We start from the raw sequence: 24,627 nt of genomic DNA, 5'->3' as shown, positions 1-24,627 counted from the left end.
CAAATATTCTATTTTTGTGCTGTACCAAGTGTATCAAGTTTACTATAGCTCTTCACAATTAGTTTACCTGCATAAATATAAAAATAAGTAGCAGTCTCTGATGTAATCAGCGTCTGAGACCTTGAAGCTGGCAGCACAATGTAAGCAGCACAACCTCCAATCATTTTCTACTGAGTTCTTTTTAAATTATTTTAAAAGACATTTAATCCATGTCACGTCATTAAAATGTGTTATTGATGCAATTTGTAAGTTTGCCCTTGTTTTCCTCTTTCATTTCCTGAAATCCTTTTTAATCTGGCTTTACAACTTTATGTTTGCAACTTGAAATTAATAAAAATCCTCATTTAAAAAAAAAAGATCTACAATACAGGATTTCATTAACTTTAAGCATTCTTTCCTGTTCTCATTACTCCAGATCGTTAGACTTCACTTCTCTGTACTTGGTTCTTTCCACTATTGGGAAACTGTGCCAGTTGGTATCTGTGGAGTTATTTGAGGAAGCACCAGAAGATACCATTTTTCATTGTATATGAGGCTGAAAGGAAAGCTTGAAGAATGAAAACATTGTATTTAGCCATGAACTTGTAGGAGCCGCCTGGGCAGAGCTGTAGGATAACAGCCTGGTCTCATTGTAGTAAGTCACTAACTTACTACCGGGACGGTTTAGATGGGTGGCATCACCGATAGGACAACTGTCCGTAGTTCCGTGGGCTCACGCGAGTCAAGGGAACACCACGGCCGGCACCCCAGACTCAGCTACAGGGGCTGACGCGGTGCACTTGGCTCAGCGCCCGGTCCTCTGATTGGGCGGACGAGGCCCTGGGGCGCGGAAGTGGACAAAGGAGCAGGGATTGGTGAAACGTGGGAGGAAGGCCGGACCGCAGGCTCCCTTCTTTCCCTCTTAGCCCCGCCCCCTCGTCGGGATTTGGGCCAGGCCTGCAGGGCTGAGCAGTGAGTGGAGCGTTCTCAGTCCTCCCGGCAACCAGTGACGCGGCCAGCGTGAGGCCGCCACTGGCCAACCCCGGAGAGCGGGGCTGAAGCGTGACCGACTATCCCGAGGCATCTCCCTGTTCCCTCTCCTCGGCGGCCGCGCGCTCGGCCAGCCCCTTCCATCCCTTCCCCGCCACAGTCCGGCAGACTGGTAGGCAGGAGTCGGCGAGCCCGCTGAGTGGGAGCTGCTCGGTGTCCGAAGAGCCAGTTGGCAACCGGTGAGGGGACCGAGGGACCGGGAGGGAAGGGTTGGCGGTGGGCAGCTGTCCCTAACTGTTCTGCTTCTTTGCTCCGGGCGGCTCCCTTCTGCCGCGGTAGCGAGCGCCGCCCCGGCAACGATTGACGCCAGAGGGCGGCGGGGCAAGAGATTGGCCGGCGCATGCCCGCGGCCGCAGAGCGGCCCGCTCCTCCCCGACCTGACCCTCCGCGCGTCCTCTCGCGTCCTTGCCTTGTGACCTTCGGGGCCGACGGCCCCACGACGCAGACATCACTAGATCGAGCCGTATTAAAAGGGTAGCGGCAGCCACCTGGCTCCGCGGCGTTCAATCACCCCCACGTTTTTGATCCCTGGTCTTGCCTTCTGGTTGGGCTGGCACCGAGGGCTGGGAGCTGCGGTGGGCCGGGGGTGGGAAGAGTTTCGCCAAAAGAGAATCTGCCCAGCAACTCCTGACGAAAGCGGACTGCGGCACCCGGGATTGGCTGTGCTGCGGGAGGGCCAGGGAAGGCTACCAGCTGAAGCACGGCATTCCTCATTCCGCGAAAAGTTGTGCTCACCTTCCGTAGAGTGGCGCCGTCTTAAAAGGAGTCATCTACTCTGGAAGCTCCCGGGGTGTGGTGTGGGGCTACCGAGGGCCCACGCTGCTCTAACCGTGTGAAGAAGTGCTCACTGCGGTCGGGGGGAGGACTTCAAAGGTCTTGCAGAACGTGCCGGATGCTTAGGAGGTAGGAGTGGGAGTCAGACCCCTTATTCAGGTGCCCTCCTCTGAGTAATGTCCTGAGGAGAGTACATCCTAAAACTTCGGCAACCGCAGTTCTCAGATTTACACATATTTTGACCTCCTTATTTTCACATGAAACATTGCAGTAGTCCTTCACTGAGTCTTCCCAGGCAGACGTGTCAAACACCCGACTTCCCCTGTCCAAGGTCGCACAGCTGGTAATGGAAGAACCAGAATTGGACGCTTGCCTTTCTGGTTCCCCTACACAGGTTGCATGCAGTGCCCACCCAATAAACCAGAGTATTTGCAGTATATACAGCGGATGTGGCTATGGATAGGATGACTGGAGACAGGCCCCCTTCAGGAACCCATGCCCCTATTCCAGATTAATACAGCATTTTTAAAAAGCACTGAAGGACTTACGTGGGCCTAACTTCTTGCCAAGCCCAGGGAGGGTGTTCTGAGTGCTCTGGCTCCTCTGGGCTGCAGTTTTGACCAAGTGTCAAAGGGACATAGAGAGTAAACTTTGTATGTTCTCTCCCACCTAGCATATGTACCTTCTTCACACTTGGCAGATTTCATAGAAAATCTTGGTGAAGGGAAAATGTCCAAAAGAATGTATTTGGATCAGAATACTGGGGGTAGGAGGGAGCTGTCATTCTTTTTTCCACCAGCTCCTTAAACATGTGAGATTGTTTCTGAAGCCGGAAGGTCACCTTCTGAAGTGCTGGACCTTGATTCTGTTAGTGGAGAAGAAAGCCAGCTCTGGATTTCACATCTCATCCTTACCTAGAAAAGATGCTGAAGCCTTTCCTGAGTGGATGGGAATCACTGTTTCCTGTTGCTTTCACTGATAACTCAGAATAAAGCCAAGTACAGGGTGGGGTATGGGGTGGGATGCTCAATGGGGCTTTTCTGCAGAGGTTATTGGACCAGAGCCCTGAATGTGAGGGGAAAGGGCTTTCTAGGTAGAAGGCACAATAAGTAGAAAGGCCCCAAAGCAGGCTTCAGAGGGCCAAGTAAACTTTTCCACCACCTTATTCCTCCCCCATCTGAGAGTGAAAAGTGGATAATTTGCTTCTCTGTGGATGTAGATTTCAGCATCCTCTAGAGTTGTCTCAGAATCCTGGACACAACAGTGTCATTGGGGCTGGGGTAGGGGTGAGGATTAAGTATCCAGAGACAGATGAGCAGAAGAATAACCTCCCAAATGCAGGTACCGCACCCTAAGCCACTTCTGCCAATGCCCACAGTTTCCTTTCCCCCGGGCCACAAGGGATCAACGCTGTGCACAAAGACCCAGCTCTGTCCCTGAGGTGTGGTCCCTGGGGCTGCCTAGGCCTTTCTGTGGAACTGCTGCCAAGCAGCTGGAGCCAAGAAGGGTTGGTACTGTTGGCAGAGCTAGACATAGGCCACTCTAGCTAGACATAGGCCACACATGGGGTCTGTCATCCCTTTCCTGTCCCAGTACCCATCTGCTGTGCTTGTGCTTGGTGACTGGACAAGCTGGCACAGGACCTCAGGTCACATGGGGGTAACCAGTAGTACCCACCTCAAAGGACTACTGGGAGTATAAAAAGGGGAAAACACATGAGAGTTGTTAAATCAAAAATTTGTAACTTGTACGACTGAAGTCTTTTTGTTACTCAATGTTTTATGAAGCCAAAATGCCAGATAAAAGACGGCTCTTGGGGCATGGTGTCTAAAGCACCAGCAGCATGGGTAGGTAGAAAAGAAAGCTTGTCTGTCATCCCAGAGTTTTGCAAGCATTTCTATTAGGGGCAAAGGGGAAGAAGGAGATAGTCTGAAAGAATTTTCATGACCTTTAGGCAAAGGGGTGGAGGAAAGTGATGTGGGACCAGTTCTGAGTTAGCAGAGACTATGGCAAGAAATGTCCATGCCGTGGATGAGCTGGGCAGCAATCTGGAAAGCCCTCATGAAAACAAGAGGGGTTCCTGGGGTTAGATGGTGCCCGGCTGAGAAAATCTATGGAAATTAATCCAAAGTTCCAGCAGGCAACACAGGAATGTGATATCTTTTTCTAGCTCGTCAGCAGCCATTAACAGACTTGCAGTCCTGTCTCTGTCATTGCCCAGCTGCTGTAATTTAATTCCGAACATGCCAGAATTTTCTCCTTGTGAGAGTCATCATATGTTGATGCTGGTAACACCTGGGGAACAGTGCATGCATCCGCTTTCCAGGAGAGCAGATGGACCCCTCGGGAGGGGTAGCCAGGGCGCAGAGTCTTGTGAAATGACAGGAATGACCCTCTTTGGTTACTGAGGCTCTAAGCATCATGGCAGTCAGTGACCTCCCAGGCAAACCCCCAGAGGCTGTGAGCCGGAGCCCCCTCCCTTTGTAAATTGTCCCAGAATTCGGAAAAGCCATTTGGGCAAGCACTATCTGATAGAAGAAAATGTGAGCTGCATTTGTAATCGTCACTTTTCTTAAAAACAGGTGAAATTAATTGCAATGCTATATTTCATTTAACCCAATATATCTCCAAATTTCAACATAATCAACATTAAACATTATTAATGGGATATTTTGCATTCTTTTTCCATACTAAGTGTTCGAAATCAGGAGTGTACTTGACCCTTACAGCACATTTCCATTTGGACCTTTCAAGTGCTCAGTCCTACATGTGGTTCATGGCTCTGGCTAATGGACAGCACAGCTGGGACAGTCCTCAGACCCACCCCTGCAGCCCAGACCATTTGCCCCAAGTCTGGCTTCCGGACGGAGAAATTGCAAGGTGCACTGGTCTTCATCCCATCCCGGAAATGTAGGCTCAATGGAGCACTTAAGGGGGAAGAGAATGTTCATGCTGACTGAGGAGAAGCATGGCAGAGCTGTTCATAACACAGTGTTAGTAAATGTGCTCAATCCTGACTGATTCCTACACTCGACCTGTAAGATGTGGTCAGTTAGATGTGACATACCTGCACATGTGTTAAGAAACAAAAATAAAGTTATGTATAAAACTAGTTTATCTTTAACCTACTGTGAATGTTAACTTTCTCCACCGGTTTATCTTACCCCTTGGTATCGGTATTTTATTTTTTTATTTTTATTTTTATTTTATTTTTTATTTTTAAATAATTTTTTTTTATTTTATTAGTTTCCGGTGCACAAGACAAAGCAATACTTAGATGTTTATCATTTATATCCCTCACACTGTGTGAACCCCCCTCCCCCCATCCACTATCCCTCTGACATCGCACAGAGCCATTACATTTCCACTGTCTCTTCCTAATGCTGTACTCTGTTTCCTGTAACCATATACATACATATATATAATTATAGTTGGCATTCATTATTGTTCAGCTTCAGGTGTACAGTGCAAAGATCAGGCATCTGCATCATCCCTGAGGTGGTCTCCCAAATGGGACACGTGTCCATCGGATACCCTACAAAAATCTTTACATTATTGATTACGTTCCCCAAATTAATTTTCAAAACCCCGTGGCCATCTTGTGGTTACCGACTATTTTCTAATCCCCTCAGCTTCCCCTTATCCCCACCCCCCCTCCCATCTAGCAACCCTCAGTTTTTCCTGTATGTCTCCAAAACTGTTTCTGATTAGTTCATCCACTTATTCTTTTCTTTAGATTCCACATATAAATGAGATCATATGGTATTTGTCTTTCCCTGTCTGACTTATTTCACTTAACATAATGTTCTCTAGGTCCATCCATGTTGTTGCAAATGGTAAGATTTCTTTCTTTATGGCTGCATAATATTCCATTGTATAAATGTACCACAGTTTCTTAATCCAGTCATCTACCGATGGGCATTTCGGTTGTTTCCATGTCTTGGCTATTGTGTATAGTGCTGCAATAAACATAGGAGTGCATAAAGATTTTTGAATTGGAGTTTTGGATTTCTCCGGGTAGATACCTAGGAGTGGGATAGCTGGATCATAAGGTAGTTCCATTTTCAGATTTTTGAGATACCGCCATACTGTTTTCCATAGTGGCTGCACCAATCTGCATTCCCACCAACAGTGCACAAGCGTTCCCTTTTCTCCACATCCACACCAGCACTTGTTGTTTGTTGTTTTATTGATGATAACCATTTTGACTGGAGTGAGGTGGTATCTCATTGTGGTTTTTATTTGCATTTCTCTGATGGTTAGTGAGGTTGAGCATTTCTTCATATGTCTGTTTGCCATCTGTATGTCCTTTTTAGAAAAAATGTCTCTTGATGTCCTCTGCCCATTTTTTAATTGGGTTGTTTGTGTTTTTGGAGTTGAGTGAGTTTTTTATAAATCTGTGATATTAACCCCTTATCACATATGTCATTGGCAAATATCTTTTCCCATTCAGTAGGATCCCTTTTTGTTTTATTGATGGTTTCCTTTGCTGTGAAAAAACTTTTTAGTTTGATGTAATCCCACATGTTTACTTTTTCTCTTACTTTCCTCACACGAGGGGATATATCAGTAAAAATCTTACTCCGGGTAATGTCTGTGAAGTTTCTTCCTATATTTTCTTCTAGGAATTTTATGGTTTTAGATCTTACATTTAAGTCTTTAAACCATTTTGAATTTATTTTTGTACATGGTGTAAGGAGGTGGTCCAGCTTCATTTTTTTGCATGTGTCTGTCCAGGTTTCCCAGCACCATTTATTGAACAGACTGTCTTTACCCCACTTTACATTCTTGCTTCCATTCTTGTAGATTAAATGGCTATAGGCATGGATTTATTTCTGGACTCTCTATTCTGTTCCATTGATCTATGTGTCTGTTTTTATGCCAGTACCAAGCTGTTTTGATTACTGTAGCCTTGTAGTATAATTTGATATCAGATATTGTTGTACCTCCCACTTTGTTCTTATTTCTCAAGATTGCCAAGGCTATCAGGGTCTTTTATGGTCCAATATAAATTTTAGGATTATATGTTCTATTTCTGTGAAAAACATCGTTGGTAGTTTGATAGGAATTGCGTTGAATATGTATATTGCCTTAGGCAGTATTGACATTTTAACGATATTAATTCTTCCTATCCATGAACATGGTATGTGTTTCCATCTGTTTATATCTTCTTTAATTTCTTTCTTCAGTGTCTTATAATTTTCTGAGTACTGATCTTTTACTACTTTGGTTAAATTTATACCCAGGTATTTTATAGTCTTTGGAGCAATTGTAAATGGGATTGCTTTTTTAATTTCTCCTTCTGATGTTTTATTATTGGTATATACAAATGCAACTGATTTCTGAATATTAATTTTGTATCCTGTTATTTTACTAAATTCATCTATCAGCTCTAATAGTTTCTTGGTGGAGCCTTTAGGGTTCTCTATATATAGTATCATATCATCTGCACATAATGACAATATTACTTCCTCCTTACTGATTTGGATGCCTTTTCTTTCTTTTTCTTGTCTGACTGCTGTGGCTAGAACTTCCAGCACTATGTTGAATAGAAGTGGAGAAAGTGGGCAACCTTGCCTTATTCCTGATCTTAAGGGGAATGGTTTTAGCATTTCCCCATTGAGTATGATGTTAGCTATGGGTTTATCATATATGGCCTTTATTATGTTGAGATATGATCCCTCTATTCCCATTTTCTTAAGGGTTTTTATCATAAATGGCTGGTGGATTTTATGAAATGCTTTTTCTACATCTATTGACATGATCATGTGATTTTTATTTTTAATTTTATCAATGTGGTGTATCACATTAATTGATTTGTGGATGTTGAACCACCCTTGCATACCAGGGATGAATCCCACTTGATCATGGTGTATGATCTTTTTAATGTATTGCTGAATTCTGTTCGCTAATATTTTGTTGAGGATTTTTGCATCTATGTTCATTAGCACTATCGGCCTGTAGTTTTCTTTTTTTGTGATGTCTTTGTCCGATTTGGGATCAGGGTGATAGTGGCTTCGTAAAAAGTATTTGGGAGTCTTCCCTCCTTCTGGATTTTTTGGAAGAACTTGAGGAGAATAGGTGATAATTCTTTTTTAAATGTTTTGTAAAATTCACCTGTAAAGCCATCTGGTCCAGGGCTTTTGTTTGTTGGGAGATTGTTGATTACTGATTCAATTTCTCTGGTGGTAATCAGTCTATTCAGGTTTTCTGTTTCTTCTTAAGTTAGCCTTGGAAGGTTGTACGCCTCTAGAAAATTGTCCATTTCTTCCAGATTGTCAAATTTGTTGGCATATAGTTGCTCATAGTAATTTCTTAAAAATTTTTGTATTTCTGCGGTGTCTGTTGTCACTTCTCTGATTGTATAAATTTGGGTCCTCTCTCTTTTTTTTTAATGAGTCTGGCTAAAGGTTTGTCAATTTTGTTTATCTTCTCTAATTACCAACTCTTGGATTCATTGATCTTTTGTATTGTTTTTCTGGTTTCTATTTCATTTATTTCGGCTCTGATCTTTATTATCTCCTTCCTTGTACTCCCTTTGGGCTTATTTTGCTGTTCTTTTTCCAGATTCCTTAAGTGTGAAGATAAACTGTTGATTAGTGATGTTTCTTGTTTCTTTTGGTAGGTCTGCAATGCTATGAATTTCCCTCTTAGGACTGCTTTCGCGGCATCCCATAGATTTTGGGTCATCGTGTTTTCAATTTCGTTTGTCTCGAGATATCTTTTGATTTCTTCTTTGATCTCCTGCTTGACCCATTCATTATTTAGTAACATGTTATCCAGCCTCCATGACTTTGTGTGTCTTCCAGTTTTTTTCCTGTAGTTCATTTCTAATTTCATAGCACTGTGGTCAGAGAAGACAATTGGTATGATTTCAATTTTCTTAAATTTATCAAGACTTGTTTTGTGGCCTAACATATGGTCTATCTTGGAAAATGTTCCATGTACGCTTGAGAAGAATGTGTATTCTGCAGCATTGGGGTGAAATGCTCTGAAAATATCGATTAAATCCAATTGGTCCAATGTATCATTTAAGGCTGTTGTTTCCATATTGATTTTCTGTCTGGAAGACCTGTCCCTTGTTGTCAGAGGTGTGTTGAAGTTCCCTACTATGATAGTGTTACTGTTGATCTCTGTCTTTATGTCAGTCAATATCTGTTTTATATATGTAGGTGCTCCTACGTTGGATGCATAGATGTTTACTAGGGTTATGTCCTTTTGTCGGATCGATCCCTTTATTATTATATAGTGCCCATCTTTGCCTTTTAATATTTTCTTCATTTTAAAGTCTATTTTGTTTGAAATAAATATTGTAACTCCAGCTTTTTTCTCATTTCCATTTGCATGAAATATCTTACTCCAACCCTTCACTTCCAGCCTGAGTGTGTCTTTTGATCTGAGGTGAGTCTCTTGTATACAGCATATACAAGGGTCTTGCTTTCTTATCCACTCAGCCACCCTCTGTCTCTTGATTGGAGCATTTAATCCGTTTACATTTAAAGTGATTATTGATAGGTACATAGTTATTGCCATTTTAAAATTTGTAGTTAGATTGTTTTCATCTTTCTTCTATTTACAGAAGTCCTTTTAGTATTTCTTGCAATGCTGGCTTGGTGGTAATAAATTCCTTTAGCTTATTCTTTTCTGGGAAGCTCTTTATCTCTCCATCAACTTTAAATGATAGCCTTGCTGGATAAAGCAATCTAGGTTGTAGGCCTTTGTTTTCCATCACTTTGAGTATCTCCTGCCACTCCCTCCTGGCCTTCAATGTTTCTGCAGAAAAGTCATTTGATAGTCTTATGGGAGTTCCCTTGTATGTAACCCTCTGTCTTTCTCTTGCTGCTTTTAGGATTCTCTTTGTCTTTAACCTTTGCCATTTTAACTATAATGTGTCTTGGTGTGGACCTGTTTGGGTTTATCCTGGTTGGAACTCTCTGCACTTCCTGGGCTTGTATGTTGGTTTCCTTCATCAGGTTAGGGAAGTTTTTGGACATTATTACTTCAAATATGTTCTCAATCCCTTGCTTCCTCTCTTCACCTTCTGGTATTCCTATGATGCGCATGTTGTTGCGCTTGATGTTATCCCATAGTTCTCTTAAACCATCTTCATTGTTTTTTATTCTTTTTTCTTTCTGTTGTTCTGTTTGGGTGATCTCTGCTAACTTGTCTTCTAAGTTGCTGATTCGATCCTCTGCTTCATCTAACCTGCTGTTAATTCCTTCAAGTGAGTTCTTTATTTCAGTAATTGTGTTCTTTAGTTCTAACTGGTTGTTCATTATGATTTCTACATCCTTCTTTATGTCGTCTCTAAGCTCCTTAAACATTCTTATCATCAGTGTTCTGAACTCTGTCTCTGATAGGTTGGTTACCTCTGTTTCATTTGGTTCCATTTCTGGAGGTTTCTTCTGTTCTTTTATTTGGGACATGTTTCTTTGTTTTCCCATTCTGGCTGACTCTCTGTGTTTGCTTCGATGTATTAGGTAGATCCCCTAGAGTTCTTAGTTCTTGCTGGGTTATCTTATGTAGTATGTGTCCTTTATATTTGACTTGCACTACTTCGTTCTTCTCCTCTGCGTGTGCTCCAAAGGTGACTCTTGTGTTGTGTATATTGTCCTGTTAAAGAAGATCTTTAATTGCTTTTTGCTTATGAGTAGGTGGGGTTAACTCCTAGGCTGACTAGTTGTGAGACTTGGCTCTGCCGACTGCAGGGTGTTCTGCTGCGTGAGGGTTGACTGCTTAAATATGGTTTGGCCTCTATGGGCTCTTGTGCCTGTAGAGAATTCCCTCTGGGTGTGTCACTTGTAGGTCAAACCTGGTATTACTCTGGTTTGGACTGGAGTTGGCCTCTGGGTATGTTGAATCTTTTGCCGCTTAAGCTGGGCCCTGGTAGGGAAATTTCAGAACAAAGCAAATCACCAAGCACAACAACAATGACAACAACAAAGAAAAAATCAAATACATTCACATGTAAAAACAACCGACAATCCTCACTCAACACAGGCAAAGATATCAAAGATATAAAGACAAAACAAAACAAAACAAAAAGCAGCGCCAGTCTTGGCTTAAGCCCACCAAGTAATCTCCAGGTTGTCCTCTGCTGTACCAAAGAGTCCCCTGCGTGTTGTGCAGGCAGAGCCGGTCTCCTGGTGCCCAGAGTGACGTTGGGACTGCAGATTTAGATGCGTGATGCTGAGGGGTCTGGATGGTAGTTTTTACAAAGCCAGTGCAGTTTCTGCTCTTGCCTGCATATATGCACAATGAGAGTAGCACCACCAGCCCTGTGTCCAGTTCTACTGGGTCTTAGGGCACTCCTTTCGTGTGTGTGTGTGTGTGTGTGTGTGTGTGTGTGTGTGTGTGTGTGTGTGTGGCGGGCAGGAGATTTCTGAGCTGCTGAAAGCCCAGAGCTGCGTCTGCCACTTACTGCTGATCCATGGGAGTGCCTCCACAGATGTAATTGCCCCGCCCTAGGCATGCCAGAAAGGGTGGCGTCTGGGAATGGAGGGCTCTTCTCTCTCCCAGCCCAGCTGAGTCACACTCTTCCTGCAGGCCAGAGAAGGTGGTGGCTGGGGGCGGAGGAGTCCCCTCTCTCCTCGCCCAGCAAAAACCACACTCCTCCCGTCCTCCTCCCTGGGCCAGAGCTTCCCAGAGCCCAAGCACCAAGGCTCCTCTGCAGTCTGACACCACTCCTCAGTTCAGGGGCCAGTTCAAGTCTCTGGAAGGGTGGGGGTAGGATTGGAAGAGCGAGAGAGGGGCCCAGTTATGGAGTTTTGTCCTTTGTCCGGCCTAGTGCTTAACTGGAGGTATCAGCTGAGGTTATTGCCTCAAATGCTGGATATGCTGCCCCCTCGGCAGGAGAGATCAGCTGTGGGACACAGGGAAAGAGCCCACCTCCTGGCTTTTGTGTTGTCTGTTCCGTCCCGGGATCCCCTGCATCTCTGCAGGTGTGGATGTCGGCCGCGTTTCCACCACTGCAGATGCGGACCTCATCTCCACTCCGCTCCCTTCCCTCTTCCCCCACTCGCCCTATTTTCCCACCTGCAAGTAATCCTTGCACGAGTCTCTTAGCTGTTCTGCGTGATGAGCAGAGAGTCCTTTGATGGGTTATAAATGTCCCGTTTCTGATAAGATCCGGAGGAGAATTCAAAAAGTGTGCCCCGCTGCCACCATTCCTATGACATCACTCCAGTATTGGTATTTTAATAATTATAGTGTTTGTAAATATTTGTAAGTATTAAATGCTTGGAAGTTAGTAAAATACTTTAAAGCATTGAACAATTAGGACTTGTCACCAATTCACACCTATTTATCCCCTTACCTCTTTCCAAGTTTATTTTTTTCTAACCTTGTACTTATGTTTTTCCAAAGTAAAAGAAACTTAACTTTGGTTAATTTAACTTTGGTGGTACAACTCTAAAAGTCTCAGTCAGGAAAGTGGTGGTTGGGACAGTCGCGAAATTTTTCTTTTTTTTGGCACTGTCTTATGTTACTTTTTCTTTCAGATTTCCTCACAGGCACAGGCACCTTTGCTTCCAGGATAAACTGTAGCATGGGGTGAGGGACAGAAGGGGGACCTGAGGGGTGTGGCCTGCACTCAAGCACCAGACCTGTTTCTGAGACCAGCGTCTCTCACTCCACCTCGGTCATGGGGAATGATATCTTGGTTAGGTGCCATTTGTGTGCACATCTGTGTTTGTGTGCTTTTCTTACCTTCCTTGGGCATATGCAGAGGGTAGGTTCCCAGAAACTTGGCCTGAGAGATCTGTGGTCCTTGGATGTCCCCAGGTGAGGTGGGAAATGAGCATTGCTCTCTGTGGCATTTGGGGTCAACCACTGAGTCTTGAGGGTTTTATTCACATGAAAGCTGACATTCCTTTAAGTTGACCACCAGCTAGAGTCAGCAGCCCAAGTGTCTGGGCAGAAAGTTCCCTCTGGAAGAAGAAGAGACTCCCTCTGAAGTCTGCTCTGGGAGTCATCCTCTTTGAATAAGATGTATGGGATTTAAAATATTCCAGATGGGGGTGGAGTCTGAGGGGTAGAGGGAGTGTCATAGATGAAACAGAAGAGCGTAAGGTAGATAGATGCTGAAGGTGGGTGAGTGAAGGTGATACTGTTGTTAGTTTCTCATATTTGAAAACGTCCATTGAAAAATACCCTCCTCCTTGAAACATTTGCCACTTCTTTCTTTCCCTGTTTCTTTCCCCTATTCTCAGTTTAAATGCATGCTGACCCTCTTACTTCACCCTGGCAGGGCACAGCACCTCCTGCTCCCCAGACACCCCTGCCCAGGGCAGCGGAGAACAGAAGCTCCAGAGCCAAGCCTGCAGGTTTGTGGCTTCCAATCGTTTTTCAATTGGCCCCACTTACATCCAAAAGATGAGAACTCCATCTATGGGGTGTTTTAACCAGAGCTCTAGGTATTTAGAAGTTTACATGTGCTAATAAGAAAATGACTGCTGACCATTTTGCTTCCTCTCCCTGATCTGTTGGGTGACATAGCCTATAACTAATAGCGACTATACCTAATCTCCAGTGTCCCACTGAAGTGAGCTGGGGACAGATCCACTGGCCTTGAGGGAAGCAGTCAGTGGTGAAGCTGACCAGATGTGGAGGACAGCCCGTCTGTGCTCTAACTCATAGGCACAGGAGACCCTGCACCCAGGCAGCTGCCTGGACCAACTGGTCAGAAGGACTTGGGGACATGATTTGAAATAAAGGATAGCAGAGCAGATTCTGTCCCTGGGAAGGGGCTTCTGTGCTACTCCAGGTTCTCGGATCCCTGGACCTGAGCAGTGAGTCTAGAATGTTTGTAAGCAACTTGGAAGCCCTGAGAATTAGAAAGGATGCCCCTCCCTTCTCAGCCTCCCCTGAAAGTGTGAAAGGCACTTCTTGGATAAGCCAGCAACTTTTAATAATACTTTGAGAATTTTCCACACTCCCTTTCCACCCTTTCCTGGGTCATGAGTTGCTTTCTCACCGCTACGCTAGGGAACATCCCAATTGCACACTGGTGTGGAGTGACTTTGTCAGACATTGTCCAAAGCCAGGGAGCAATGCTTTTTGGGGTTTCAGAAGGGAAGTATTCCCTTGCCCAGGCTCCATCCTCTTCTGAGCCTTAGCCCCGTCTGCTGCCGCTGCTGGATGTGTTCATGCTTTCCAACCCAGGCCTCGGGAAACGGTCTCAGAGGCAGGTGTTACTGTGGTCCAGGCCCAGGGGCCTTCTCATTGCCCTGGTCATCTCCGAGTGCGTCTCCACGCCAAGAGCCCAGTCTAAGGCCAGAGAAGGCTGGGCTTTCCTCCTCAACTGAGCAGTGTCCTAAAGGCAAGTCCCTCCTGCCCTTCACGGTGGCACAAAGACCCCCACGCCACATTTCTAGGACTCCCATTGCTTTGTCTCCTCTTGGAGAATGGAATCGGTAGTCTGTGATCGCACCTCTGTACACCAAACTGTAGCAGGTGCGGCTGTCGGTGGGGCTCACAGTGACCTTCTCTCTGCAGGGCTCATGGTGCATGGCAGGCCAGCCACAGCTCCTGCCCAGGAGAAAAGGAACCCTGAAATCCACAGACCGACTTTCCAGGTCTCCCCGTTTTCCCTCTGCTATCAACCCCTTTCCAGGTCTTAAGAAAACTGAAACTAACCCGCAGCTGGAGATGGACACCAGAGCGTGAGCGGCACTCTTCCCAGACAGCAGGGCCCCCAGCCTGTAGCCCGAGAGCGCACACCTGTGTCTCACCATGTTTGCTGCATCAGAAGCGGCTGCAGACAGGCCTTATGCGTGCAGTGAGTATGGCAAGAACTTCGGCTACAGTTCGGTGCTGCTGTGGCACGAGCGGGCCCACAGCAGCGACCGCCGCTGCCGCTGCCAGGACTGCGGCGAGCGCTGTGCCGGAGCTGCCGAGCTGTGCATGCACCGACGCACCCACGCCGGCCAGACGCTCTATATCTGCAGCGAATGCGGCCAGAGCTTTCGCCACAGCAGCCACCTTGACCTGCACCAGAACGTGCACCAGTGGCTCCTCCGCTCCTGCCGCCGCCGCTTCCTACACCGCCGGGCTCTGCTGGTACACTGGCGCCGCTCGCACTTGCCAGAGCGGCCCCGCCGCTGTCTTTCGTACATTCCACTAGAGTGCACTGCGCTTCCACCAGCGCGGGCGCACCTGAGGGGCACTACCACCAGCTCGCTTTGCTGCACACACTGCCCTCGGGCCTTCTGTAGTAGGGTGGGGCTGTGGAACCATGTGCGCAACACTTGGCCCACAGCCCCGGGCAACTCTGCCCCATGGCAGCCACGCGCTCCAGAGGCGCACTCATGTGGTGTGTGCGGCACGAACTTTGGCAAGAGCTCCACGCTAACGCGACATCTGCAGACGCACTGGGGCAAGAAGCCCTTTAAATGCCCGGAGTGCGGCAAGGGATTCTTGGAGAGTGCCACACTGGTGTGCCACCAGCGCACGTACACAGGTGAGAAGCCCTACGCGTGTGGCGACTGTGGGCGCCACTTCAGCAAGAGCTCCACGTTGCTGTGCCACCGTCGCAGCCACCAGGGCGGGAGGCCTTTCTCATGCCCCGAGTGCGGCCGCTGCTTCAGTGACCGCTGGGACCTCACCAAGCACTGACGCATGCACACAGATGAGAAGCCTTATTGCTGCGAAATGTGCAGCAAGCGCTTCACGTGCGTGTTCAACCTCAACGGTGCACCGGCCCAACCATGCTTCCCACAAACCCCACAAGTGTCCCACGTGCGGCAAGGCCTTCAGTGTGGGCTCCAAGCTGGCGCTGCACCGCAAGACGCTCTTGAGCGAGCGGCAGGCGCAATGTGCCGAGTGCGGCTAGTGCTTCAGCTACAGCCGCTCGCTGTCTCAGCACCAGCGGGCCCACGCGTGTGCTCGCACCGCCGCCGCCACCCAGGCCACTGCAGCCATTGCCCTCATCTTTACTGAGCTGGCAGGACACGAAAATCAGGGACTTCTTGTGTCCCAGTTGACGGAGCTTTGCTGAGAAGCTTCCCTGGAGTGGGCTGGGCAAGCACAGGACATGGGGCCAATTCACACATGGGAGGTCTGGAAAGATGCCTGGACTGTTGCCTTTCCCCATCTCAGGTGGTAGCCCTTCTCCTGGCCTCCTGCCGCATCCCTACACCTACTTCCCTCGTCAGCCCTTTTCCTGTCCCCAGCCCTTCTGTCTCTCTGTGGGGTAGGTGGTGGAATCAGGATGAGCTCCCATACCCTGCGGGAGAGCCTGGGGGGATATCCCCACCCCCATCGCAGCAGTACTCTCAAGTGCTTCTTTCCTGTGTCCCCCACGTAGGTTCTGACTTCTCTGTTCCTCCTTTTCTAGCCTAAATGTGCTCTACTCCTTTCCTGGTAGTTTACTGGCTTGCCTCTTCAGGTAATGATCACAGACGTGACCACTGGCACATCCCACCTGCCCTTCTCGCCTCTTGGTTCCACCTGTTAGCCTCTCTGCTGCTTCCTTCCGGGCTTCTGAGAGATGGGGAGTTTGCAGAGATGGTGGCGGAGCTCGCATCACTGGAGGATGTCTGAATGCCAGAAGTGTCCAGCCTGCTGCCTTGGAGAGATGACTCACCCATGGGAAGGTGGCTGGGAACCGTTAGCATGGCCAGCCTCCTGTCCCCCAGGCCAGACCTGATGGTGTCCAGATCAAGGCGCCTCTCAGGAGTGTTCTCCAACCAGGTAGGAGACATTAGCCCTGGGACCTGGGCCAAGACCACCTGGGTCCACAAAGCCAGGCACTGCCCAGTGGAGCGTCTGTCATCTTTAAGTCAAGCTCTGAGTCACAGGGGACGTCTCCATGGAGGCAACAGGGAAGGGTGGAAAATTCCCTGGACCTGCCAGCAATTTGTTGCTTATGGCAGGTGAAATAGAGTTTTGTGTTTGGGTTCCAGATGCCAAGAGGCTCCTTTCTCCAGCCTGAGGCTGCGTCTCTGCAGATTTCAGGAATGATCCAAGAGCCAGGCCCTTTCAAAGTGCCCAAAGCAGCTCAGCAACACTGCTAGGACAGCCTCCTGGATTTTGCATGGCTCCTCAGGGCACTGTACATTTGCTTCTCTTGGTCAGCAGAGAGAACAAACATGGCCCAGGGTCACATACCTCTAGTCCTGTTCATCTATCCCTTCAGAATGACTTAGTGCTCTCCCTTCTGTCACCGTGCAAGAATGAGTATCACAATCCACAGTAAAGGACCCAAGGGCCCAAAATGGGAAAGCAAGCTGGGTCCTTCAGGTGGGGGCAGGTGGGGACCTGCAGACAGAAAAAGGGCCTGCCCTGTGCTGCGCACTTAGCAGATTCTGCCTCCAAAGCAATCAGGATTCCTGTGCCCCAGGGTCAAAAACACTTGCTCTGTCCACACATGTCCATGTAAAATCCTGGGTTTATTCTGTCCTTTAGGAAGACTAAAGCAACCTGGCTCCCCCAGAGTCCAGTCCTGCCCTCAGCCTATTCTCTTGCACCCTAGTTCCCAAAGACCAGGCATTCGGCCTCTCTTTGCTCCTTTTCAGTGCCTGGGGGTCACTGCTGAGGCAGCAGGGTCAGAGCCTGAGGAACCCCAGAGGGCCTGCACCCATAACCTGACCCCAGGGGCGCAGGGGCACAGATGCTGGGACAGGGCTCTAGTGGGCGCGGAGACTCCGGTGGGGCCAGGAGCAAGGCCGGGTGGCTTTTGCTGCAGTGAGCTGCAACACTGTCTGGCTTCTCAAAGCGCTTGCCGCAGACCTCACAGGGGAAGCGCAGCGTGGCCGCGGTCTCCACGTGCTTGCGCCGGTGCCAGTTCAGGGAGGCCTTCTGGCGGCAGGTGAACCCGCAGATCTCGCACCTGAGCCAGAGACAGTGGGGGCAGGAAGGAGTCTCGGCTGCTGCCCAGTTGTCCCATCACCCCTCCCACACCTCTACACACTCACTGCAGGGGCTTCTCTCCAGTGTGAATGCGTCGGTGGATGAGCAGGTTGCTGCCAGTGCGGAAAGATCGGGCGCAGAACTCACAGATGTAGTCCCGGGTGTCTGTGAGGCATGGGGACACCCTAGCATCCATCTCCAGTGTGGCCACTCCTGGCCCCCCGAACTCACCTGCCGCCATTCAGCCTGCATATACCACCATCCCTGCCCAGCAATGCCCTGTGGCTGTTAGCAGCAACCCATCTCCTTTTTCCCTGAACCAGGCCCCTGCTACCTCCAAGCTTCTCAAGGCGTTCTTCAGACCTGTCCCACCACAGCTCCATATACCCTGCCATCAGACCACACACACATGTGCACATGCACACACAGCTGTCATCCGCATCACGCCCCTGCACTCTGGGCCTCCCCAGCCACTCATGCTGTCGGTTGTTTCCTACATGACCAGCACTCACTTCTGTTCCCAACCTCCACTGACCTGGTCCCCCACCCCTCTCAACCACCACTCCCATCACCACACCAGCTTGAAATCGCAATTTAAGTATCCTAGTTCCAACCAGAAAACACTACAATAATTTACCTCGTCCCAGTATGACAATCCCAAGATACAGGCTGCCAGTCCAGCGCCCAACACGTTCCCACAATGCCCCTGCTCCTCCGCACCCAACACCCAGCTCTGTTTCCAGGGCGTGTGTAGCCTTCCTTCACTGACACCAGTGATTCACCTGTCCCTCTCTCCCTCAGCTGCCCCCACTAGGTTAAAACCAACTCAGGATAAATACAACTCTGGGCCTGCTTCAGGCCTGGCATGTGTGCTGAGAAGGCATACCTCCTAGCCTTTCCTTTAATGCACAGCTACAAGTCTCAAGTGCTTTCATGCATCTGTACTTCCCTGGTCAACTATTTCCCTCCCTGGAGTCCACAAGGCCATGCTCATGCCACCTTCTCTCCACGAGCCCCATTTCAGCAGTACCAAGAGAGACCAAGGGAAAATGCCCACCCTCACCGCCACCTAATCCACCAGCCAACATGTGACTACTTGCTGCTCCCCTGTGGCCGCCCTCCCACTGTGCCTGAGACACACTCCTTCTCACAGACTCGTGGTGTCCCATCCCACCCAGGTCAACACACCTTTCCTCTCTGGGCGACCAGTCCCATTTCTGTGCCCCAAGCTCACAGCCCTCCAGATAAGACCCCAATTCTTTGCTTGAAACTCTAGAGTTGTCCAGACTCACTGTCTCCACTTCCTTAGATCCTTCCTGCCTTGAATCCACTCCCTTCTGGCTGTCGTCTCCCTTGTCACATACCATCTGGTCAAGGTTGGCTTCCCACCACCACATTTGGTGGCCTGTCCTCATCATCTTGCTCAGCCCTGTGGCACAGGCAAAGCCCACTGCCCACCAGTACTCTGTTCACTTGGCTCCTCAGATCCCAGTCTCTACCCCTGCCTGACAGCCCCCGCCTACTTAGACCTCTCCTCTACCTGGGCTCACCCCTCCATGTGCAACATGCTACCCACAACTCCAACACCACCCGTGTGCTCATAACGAACAAACTTTTCTTAGCCCAACACCTCCCCGAACTCAAGTCACATCTTTTGAGATGCCTGCTTAGCACGGCCCTAATAAAATGTCACTTTCCTAAAGCCCACGTGTCCCTCATTTCAGGAACTCACATCACCTTCTGCCCAGTTGCTCAGACTGGAACCCTCCAAGTCACCCCCGAGTCCTCCTTGCCAGTCCCACCTGTGGCCAATATGTCCTTCCCACAGCAGCCCTCCTGGCTCCACCATCACACTCCAGGACACCGTCACTGCCCACTAAACACTGCTGCAGTGCCTACTTTCCACATGACAGCCACAGCACTCCTTTTAAAGTCAGCTGCTCCACTGCTCAAGACTGAGATGGCTTATCTCATGCAGCCAGGAGCCAAGCCATCCTCATGGTAGTCAGGGCCCACAGTACCTTTCTTCCCATGCCCACACTGGTAGACAAGTCTCCCTCACCCCTTCACTGAGGCCTTTGTTCAGAGCACCTTCCCTTCCACAGAGCAACTTCTCCCCCACCCTCCTCACTAGCCCTGCATTCATATCTGTGGCTGTTCTTATCTCCAGAGGGCACATCTCACGAGGTGAGGGCTGCCTGCTCATTCCCTGAGAGCTCCTAGAACCCACAACAGTCTCAGTGCTCAACACAGGGAACACAGGAGCAGTGTCTGCGTGAGAGTCACCCACAGAGGGTGTGAGGGGACCTGCATAGAAGTGATGGGGCCCACAGGGGGAGGTGATGAACCCCATAGGAGGAGGTGACAGACCCCACAGGGGAGGTGATGGGCCCACAGGGGGAGGTAAGGAGGCATTTTCCCCACTGACCGCTGTGCAGTTTCACATGTTCCTTCAGGTGCTTCTTAAAGTTGAAGGACTTCCCACAGGCTGGTTCTGGGCAGGAGAAGGACTTCTGATGGATGTGCTGGTACTTCTTGTGGTGCTAGGAAAGGACACTGCCTGAGCTGACCCCACAGGTGGTCTCCTGTGTCCCATACTGACCCCAGCAGTTCTCTGTCACCTACACACAAGCATCCTGATTCCACCCCGACTGCGAACCTTGCCCTCGACTTCCATGATCTCACCACTTTGCCACAACGTCCCTTCCCGTGCCTAGTAACCTGAACAAAGTGCACTTCCAGTTCCCTAAGCATGGATGTGCTGCGTGCGGGGACAGGCACACGTCATGGCAGCATGATCATCCAAGTACAACAGTATCACTGTGGGCCTACTTTTCATACTAGCTCACGGAGGAATACATCATGCACTTTTCTCCTGTACCTGCTCTGAAGTGCCCACTGTCAAGCTGGAGCACCTTTCTGGGCAGTGTGTTCTTCAGCCTAGAAGGCCCAACTACTGCTAGGATCTCTCTTCTTTCCAATCTACTTTCACATCTCCCTCACCAAATTGTGTGGGGTCCCACTCCAGTCTACCTTCCCCAAGTTAACTGCAGCTGGGAGCTGCTTCCTTTGTGAACAGGTTCCCATACAGTCACGAGTTTCTCTGCCACCTGGGGACTGCCTACCTCCCCGCAAGCAGCAGCCCTCAGTGTGGGCCCACCTCGGGACCTGCCCTGTGCCTCCAACCTGTCCTGCAGTGAGGCTGGGGGCAGCACCGGCTCCCAGCCTGCAGGTGACATGGCTGAGTGTGGACTCAGGACTCCACACTATTACATACTAGCTGAGGCCCCCTGGGCAATGCTCAAGCTTGTGCCTCAGCTTCCCTATCTACAAAAACGGACAGTAGCAGTACCTATTCCTTTGGGTCACTGCCAAGACCAATAGTTAAGTGTGCAGAAAAGTTGCTATCACCCAGAGAACCTGAGGAAGATACTGCTGTCACCTCTGTGGTCCTCAGGTACTGTGGCAGCAGCTGTGTGTCTGAGGTTGGCCTGTGACTGTTAACTGCAGGCAGCCCTCTCTCCCTGGCTCCCACCCCCCGCCCTAGGCTCCATAGCCTTAGCTCCTCCACAGAACCCAAGCTGGGCCGCTCACACCCTCACATTCAGGTACTGCCGGTTGGAGAAGATCCTTCCGCAGCCTGGGAAGTCACAGGGCAGCAGCTCTCTTCTGGCTGCTTTCCTGGGGGCAGGATAGGGAGAGGCATGAGGACCACTCAGGTTCTCTTAGCTGCCCTCCCTCCTCTCAGCCCGCCCCAGGGCCCCCACAGTTCTACCTAACTCTCCGAGGGCCGATCTGTGCGTCCTCCTCCCAAGCCAGAGCCAGAGCAGACAGGGACGGACTCCCAGGGCTACGAGCAGCAGAGTGGGAAGAGCCTCAATGCAGTGCACGGCCCAGGGTACACCCCCCTCCCCACACCTTCAGCCATCAGGTTACCTGGCCAGGACCTCAGTTTGCTGGGCTGCTTGAGGGGTCCCGCTGAGCGCCGGCTGTGCCCTGCCTCCCACAGGTGGAGGAGCCCCAGAACACAGTGAGGATGCCGGCGGGGGTGGCCCAGCAGGGCTGGGGGCAGCTGCAGGAGCTGGGGGTGTCTCTCCCTCCTTAAGTGCATGGGTGACAGGGGAAGGGGGTGGTCTTGGGGCATCTGGCTCACTGCTGAAAGCAGAATGAAGAGGAGAGCATTGTCTCCCTGGGCCCTCAGCCAGACCCAGGCCCACTCCACCCCTAAATTGAAAAGATCCGCAACTTCAAACAACCCTGCCCCAGGCCTCCACTCACCTTGAGTTCAGCCTTCATTCTGCCCTGGAATCTAACTTCACTTTTCCACCCAATTCCCAGCCTCCAGTTCTTTCTCCCCTCCCCACCAAGTCCTTTCCAGCTGTGCCCTCCCTCTCCTACTCCTCCCTCAGCCCCAACTTGCTCGTCTGGGGAGGAGCTGTAGGTCCATGGGCTGGCATCACTGAGCATCTCCTCTTCACCCTCATCTTCCTCCTCCACCTTTTCTTCTGGGGGCAGGAAGGACTCTGGTGGGTGTCCCAACTTCCTGCAGGTCCAAGGAAGACAAGCCTTTAGTCCTGCTCCCCAACCCGCACTGTCCACCCCGGTCTATCCTGTCCCTCTCAACCGCAACCTCACCTGGGCAACCCGGTCTCCTGAGTCTTCTCCTCATGCTCAGATTCCAAACCTGTTGGCACAGGTGGGGTCAAAGGGGCAGAAACTCTGGGCTGGAGGGATGAGGACAGATGGAGACTAAGGTCTGAATTCTGGGAGGATTCTTAGGAAGGAGAAGGAAGGGGCAGAGGGAGAGGGTATTTTATTTTAGAGATGCTTCAAAAATACAAGTACAGGAAAGTAAACTCTGAAATTCCCTTGGCAATACTGTCCCCAGTGGCTAGCTGGTCCCACAGGCATCTATCTACTCATCCTCCCAGAGATATTTCATCACTCACACAGACTTTCTCTCCTTATTTTCCCACGAGTGGTTAACACACCATAATCCTATTCTGTATTTTGCTTTTTATATCTAAAAACATATTTGAGGATATATTTCCGTGCCAGCATAGTTTTTCCATTGAGAAAGGCACATTTTTAGAAAATAGGCTCTGAGCTCCACAAGAGGGACCCTTTTCCCTCCCTTTCTCCACAACTACCCTTTCCCCAGGCCTACCTGCAGGCTCCTGCCTGCCCCTGGCCTGCAGGCACCAGTTTGTCCCAGCAGTACTTGGAATGGGGGCCGCTTTGGCCTCCTCTGGAGGTGTGGGACCTGAAGAAGGGCCCCAGGAGAAGGTGTGGCCCGCTGAGCACTCCCACACAAGCCCCCCATCTCGGCCCCCAGGCCCCCGCAGCCCAGGCACCAGGCTGCACTCTCGGCTGTGGGCATGAGACAGGAGCACCAGATACTGCAGACCCTTGGGGGCCAAAGGCTTGGGACCTGGAGGGGTGAAGGTGACAGTCAGAGGAGCTAGGATGCCTCCTACTCTCACCATGGACAGCCACGCCCAGACAGGGCTGCCCCTAACCCCGCATGGACAACCCTGGTCCCTAGTCCAGTTTACCATTCTTCAGAGCCCAGAACCCCCAATGTCCTGAGATGAGGCACCCTTCCCCACAGGCTGACCCCATCAAACTGCCGTGTGCTCCACTCTTACCAAACTCACTTGGATCTAATCCCCTCAGGAGGGTGTTTCTGGGTCACACCACTCCCTGTTGTCCATCCTCTCTCCCTGGCTCCTGAGCCCAGTCTGCCAGATTACCAACCTACCTGCACAGAGCACGCAGCCTGAAGTGTACCTGCCAGGGGCAAAGAGGCAGGTCAGGTCAGGCCCCAGTCAAAACAACTGCCCTCAGTTCTGGGCCCTCACACACCTAAGGGGCCAGCCCTAAGTGCCCTATTCGCTGGAGACCAATAGGAGTGGGGCAGGACCCTGGGAGGCCACATATCACACAGGCCTACTGCCCAAGTGGGAAATGGGCTGGTAGGAAGAAGCAGCGGGCCAACACTTGGGGGCTGGGGGCTGCGCTGGGTGCCCTCCCCCAGATCCCTGCCCGGTCCTAACCGGTCCAGCAGGAACTTGGCGAGTTGTGAGTGCAGGGAGAAGCCCAGCTGCTCCTTGAGGAGGCACCATTGCTCCATGTGGCCGCCCAGGCGGATGCGACACTTGCTGCGACGCGCATCCAGCTGCCGCCGGTTCTCCCGCCGCCTGCGGGACGCGTCCGCGGGGGAGGCAGCCATGGCCCGGGGCCTGCGGGGCGGAGGACGGGAGTGGGCCGGCCAGAGCCGTCTCACCGCGGAGCGGGGGCAGAACCAAACCGTTATCACAGCATTCGCTGCCACTGGGCGCCATGATGGGAGGTGGGGGACACGGCCAGTCAGCATACGGCCGGCTGGCCCACCGAGGCGAAGGAACAGGAGCGGCCGCGCAGGGGTGTGAGACCTCCAGGGGGACTCATCCCGGGGCGGGAGCACGGTGGGAACCGCTCCAAATGCCAGGACGGGGCCGGACTGGGGTCTGGGCCGCCCCACTTACCGCGCACAGAGCGTGGCACGGCTGGTTGCAAAGGCCGCCCGCCCTTCTCGCACGGCCTTACCTGCGCCCCACGGCCCACACCCACTGCGCCTGCGCCCCGCCTCACGCGGGCCTGGACAGCGGTGGGAACACCGGGGCCCACCTCGCGCGCGCCGCCGCCGTTTCTCTTTTAAGACCAACCCGCCCCCTGCGCATCGGTGGCTCCCGCCCGGAACTGGGCCAGGACCGGGCGGAGACTGGCGAGGCCGGCGACGCGAGCCTGCGCACTGCCGCCCCGCGCAACGCCTGCCGGGAGCAGTGGTTCCAGTGCTGGTTGCGCCCCCGGCGCACGCCTACTTTGGAGGTCCAAAGGCTTGGAGAAATGGAGCAAACGGGCCTAGGCATTCCTCCCGTGCGCCGACCCACGCCCCAGCCTGCTCAGGGATGTCGCCTTTGCAACTATTCCTAC

The 24,627-nt window shown here is 50.6% G+C and overlaps 2 protein-coding genes across 22 annotated transcripts; one reads left to right on the top strand and one right to left on the bottom strand.

The window, feature by feature from the left end:
• Positions 1-980: 980 nt before the first annotated feature.
• On the top strand, positions 981-19,354 carry ZNF672 (zinc finger protein 672). The gene is given in 4 exon segments (XM_019719745.2): positions 981-1,208; positions 13,052-13,127; positions 14,299-15,492; positions 15,494-19,354. Coding segments are annotated over 2 exon segments (1,263 nt in total). The 5' UTR covers positions 981-1,208; positions 13,052-13,127; positions 14,299-14,535; the 3' UTR covers positions 15,800-19,354.
• Positions 13,687-24,622, bottom strand: ZNF692 (zinc finger protein 692). 21 transcript variants are annotated; one of them, XM_074313300.1, is made up of 12 exons: positions 24,516-24,622; positions 23,709-23,894; positions 23,414-23,442; positions 22,820-23,083; positions 22,288-22,426; positions 22,073-22,195; positions 21,589-21,807; positions 21,428-21,502; positions 21,255-21,333; positions 20,081-20,195; positions 17,718-17,817; positions 17,174-17,632 (listed from the first exon to the last, which is right to left on the bottom strand). In XM_074313300.1, exons 2-12 carry the CDS (start codon positions 23,882-23,884, stop codon positions 17,329-17,331), a joined length of 1,623 nt encoding a protein of 540 aa, XP_074169401.1. In that variant the 5' UTR covers positions 23,885-23,894; positions 24,516-24,622; the 3' UTR covers positions 17,174-17,328. The 21 variants fall into 21 exon arrangements, with proteins under 21 accessions (XP_074169410.1, XP_074169401.1, XP_074169407.1 ...); XM_074313306.1 differs by having other exon boundaries at positions 22,288-22,376; positions 24,516-24,534; XM_019719733.2 differs by lacking the exon at positions 24,516-24,622 and adding an exon at positions 24,322-24,424.
• Positions 24,623-24,627: the final 5 nt, after the last annotated feature.

Source organism: Rhinolophus sinicus, linkage group LG10, assembly GCF_036562045.2.
Source record: "Rhinolophus sinicus isolate RSC01 linkage group LG10, ASM3656204v1, whole genome shotgun sequence".
Classification (NCBI taxonomy): Eukaryota; Metazoa; Chordata; class Mammalia; order Chiroptera; family Rhinolophidae; genus Rhinolophus; species Rhinolophus sinicus.
Note: the sequence above shows the minus strand (reverse complement) of the source record. Positions and strands in the feature narration are given on the sequence as shown.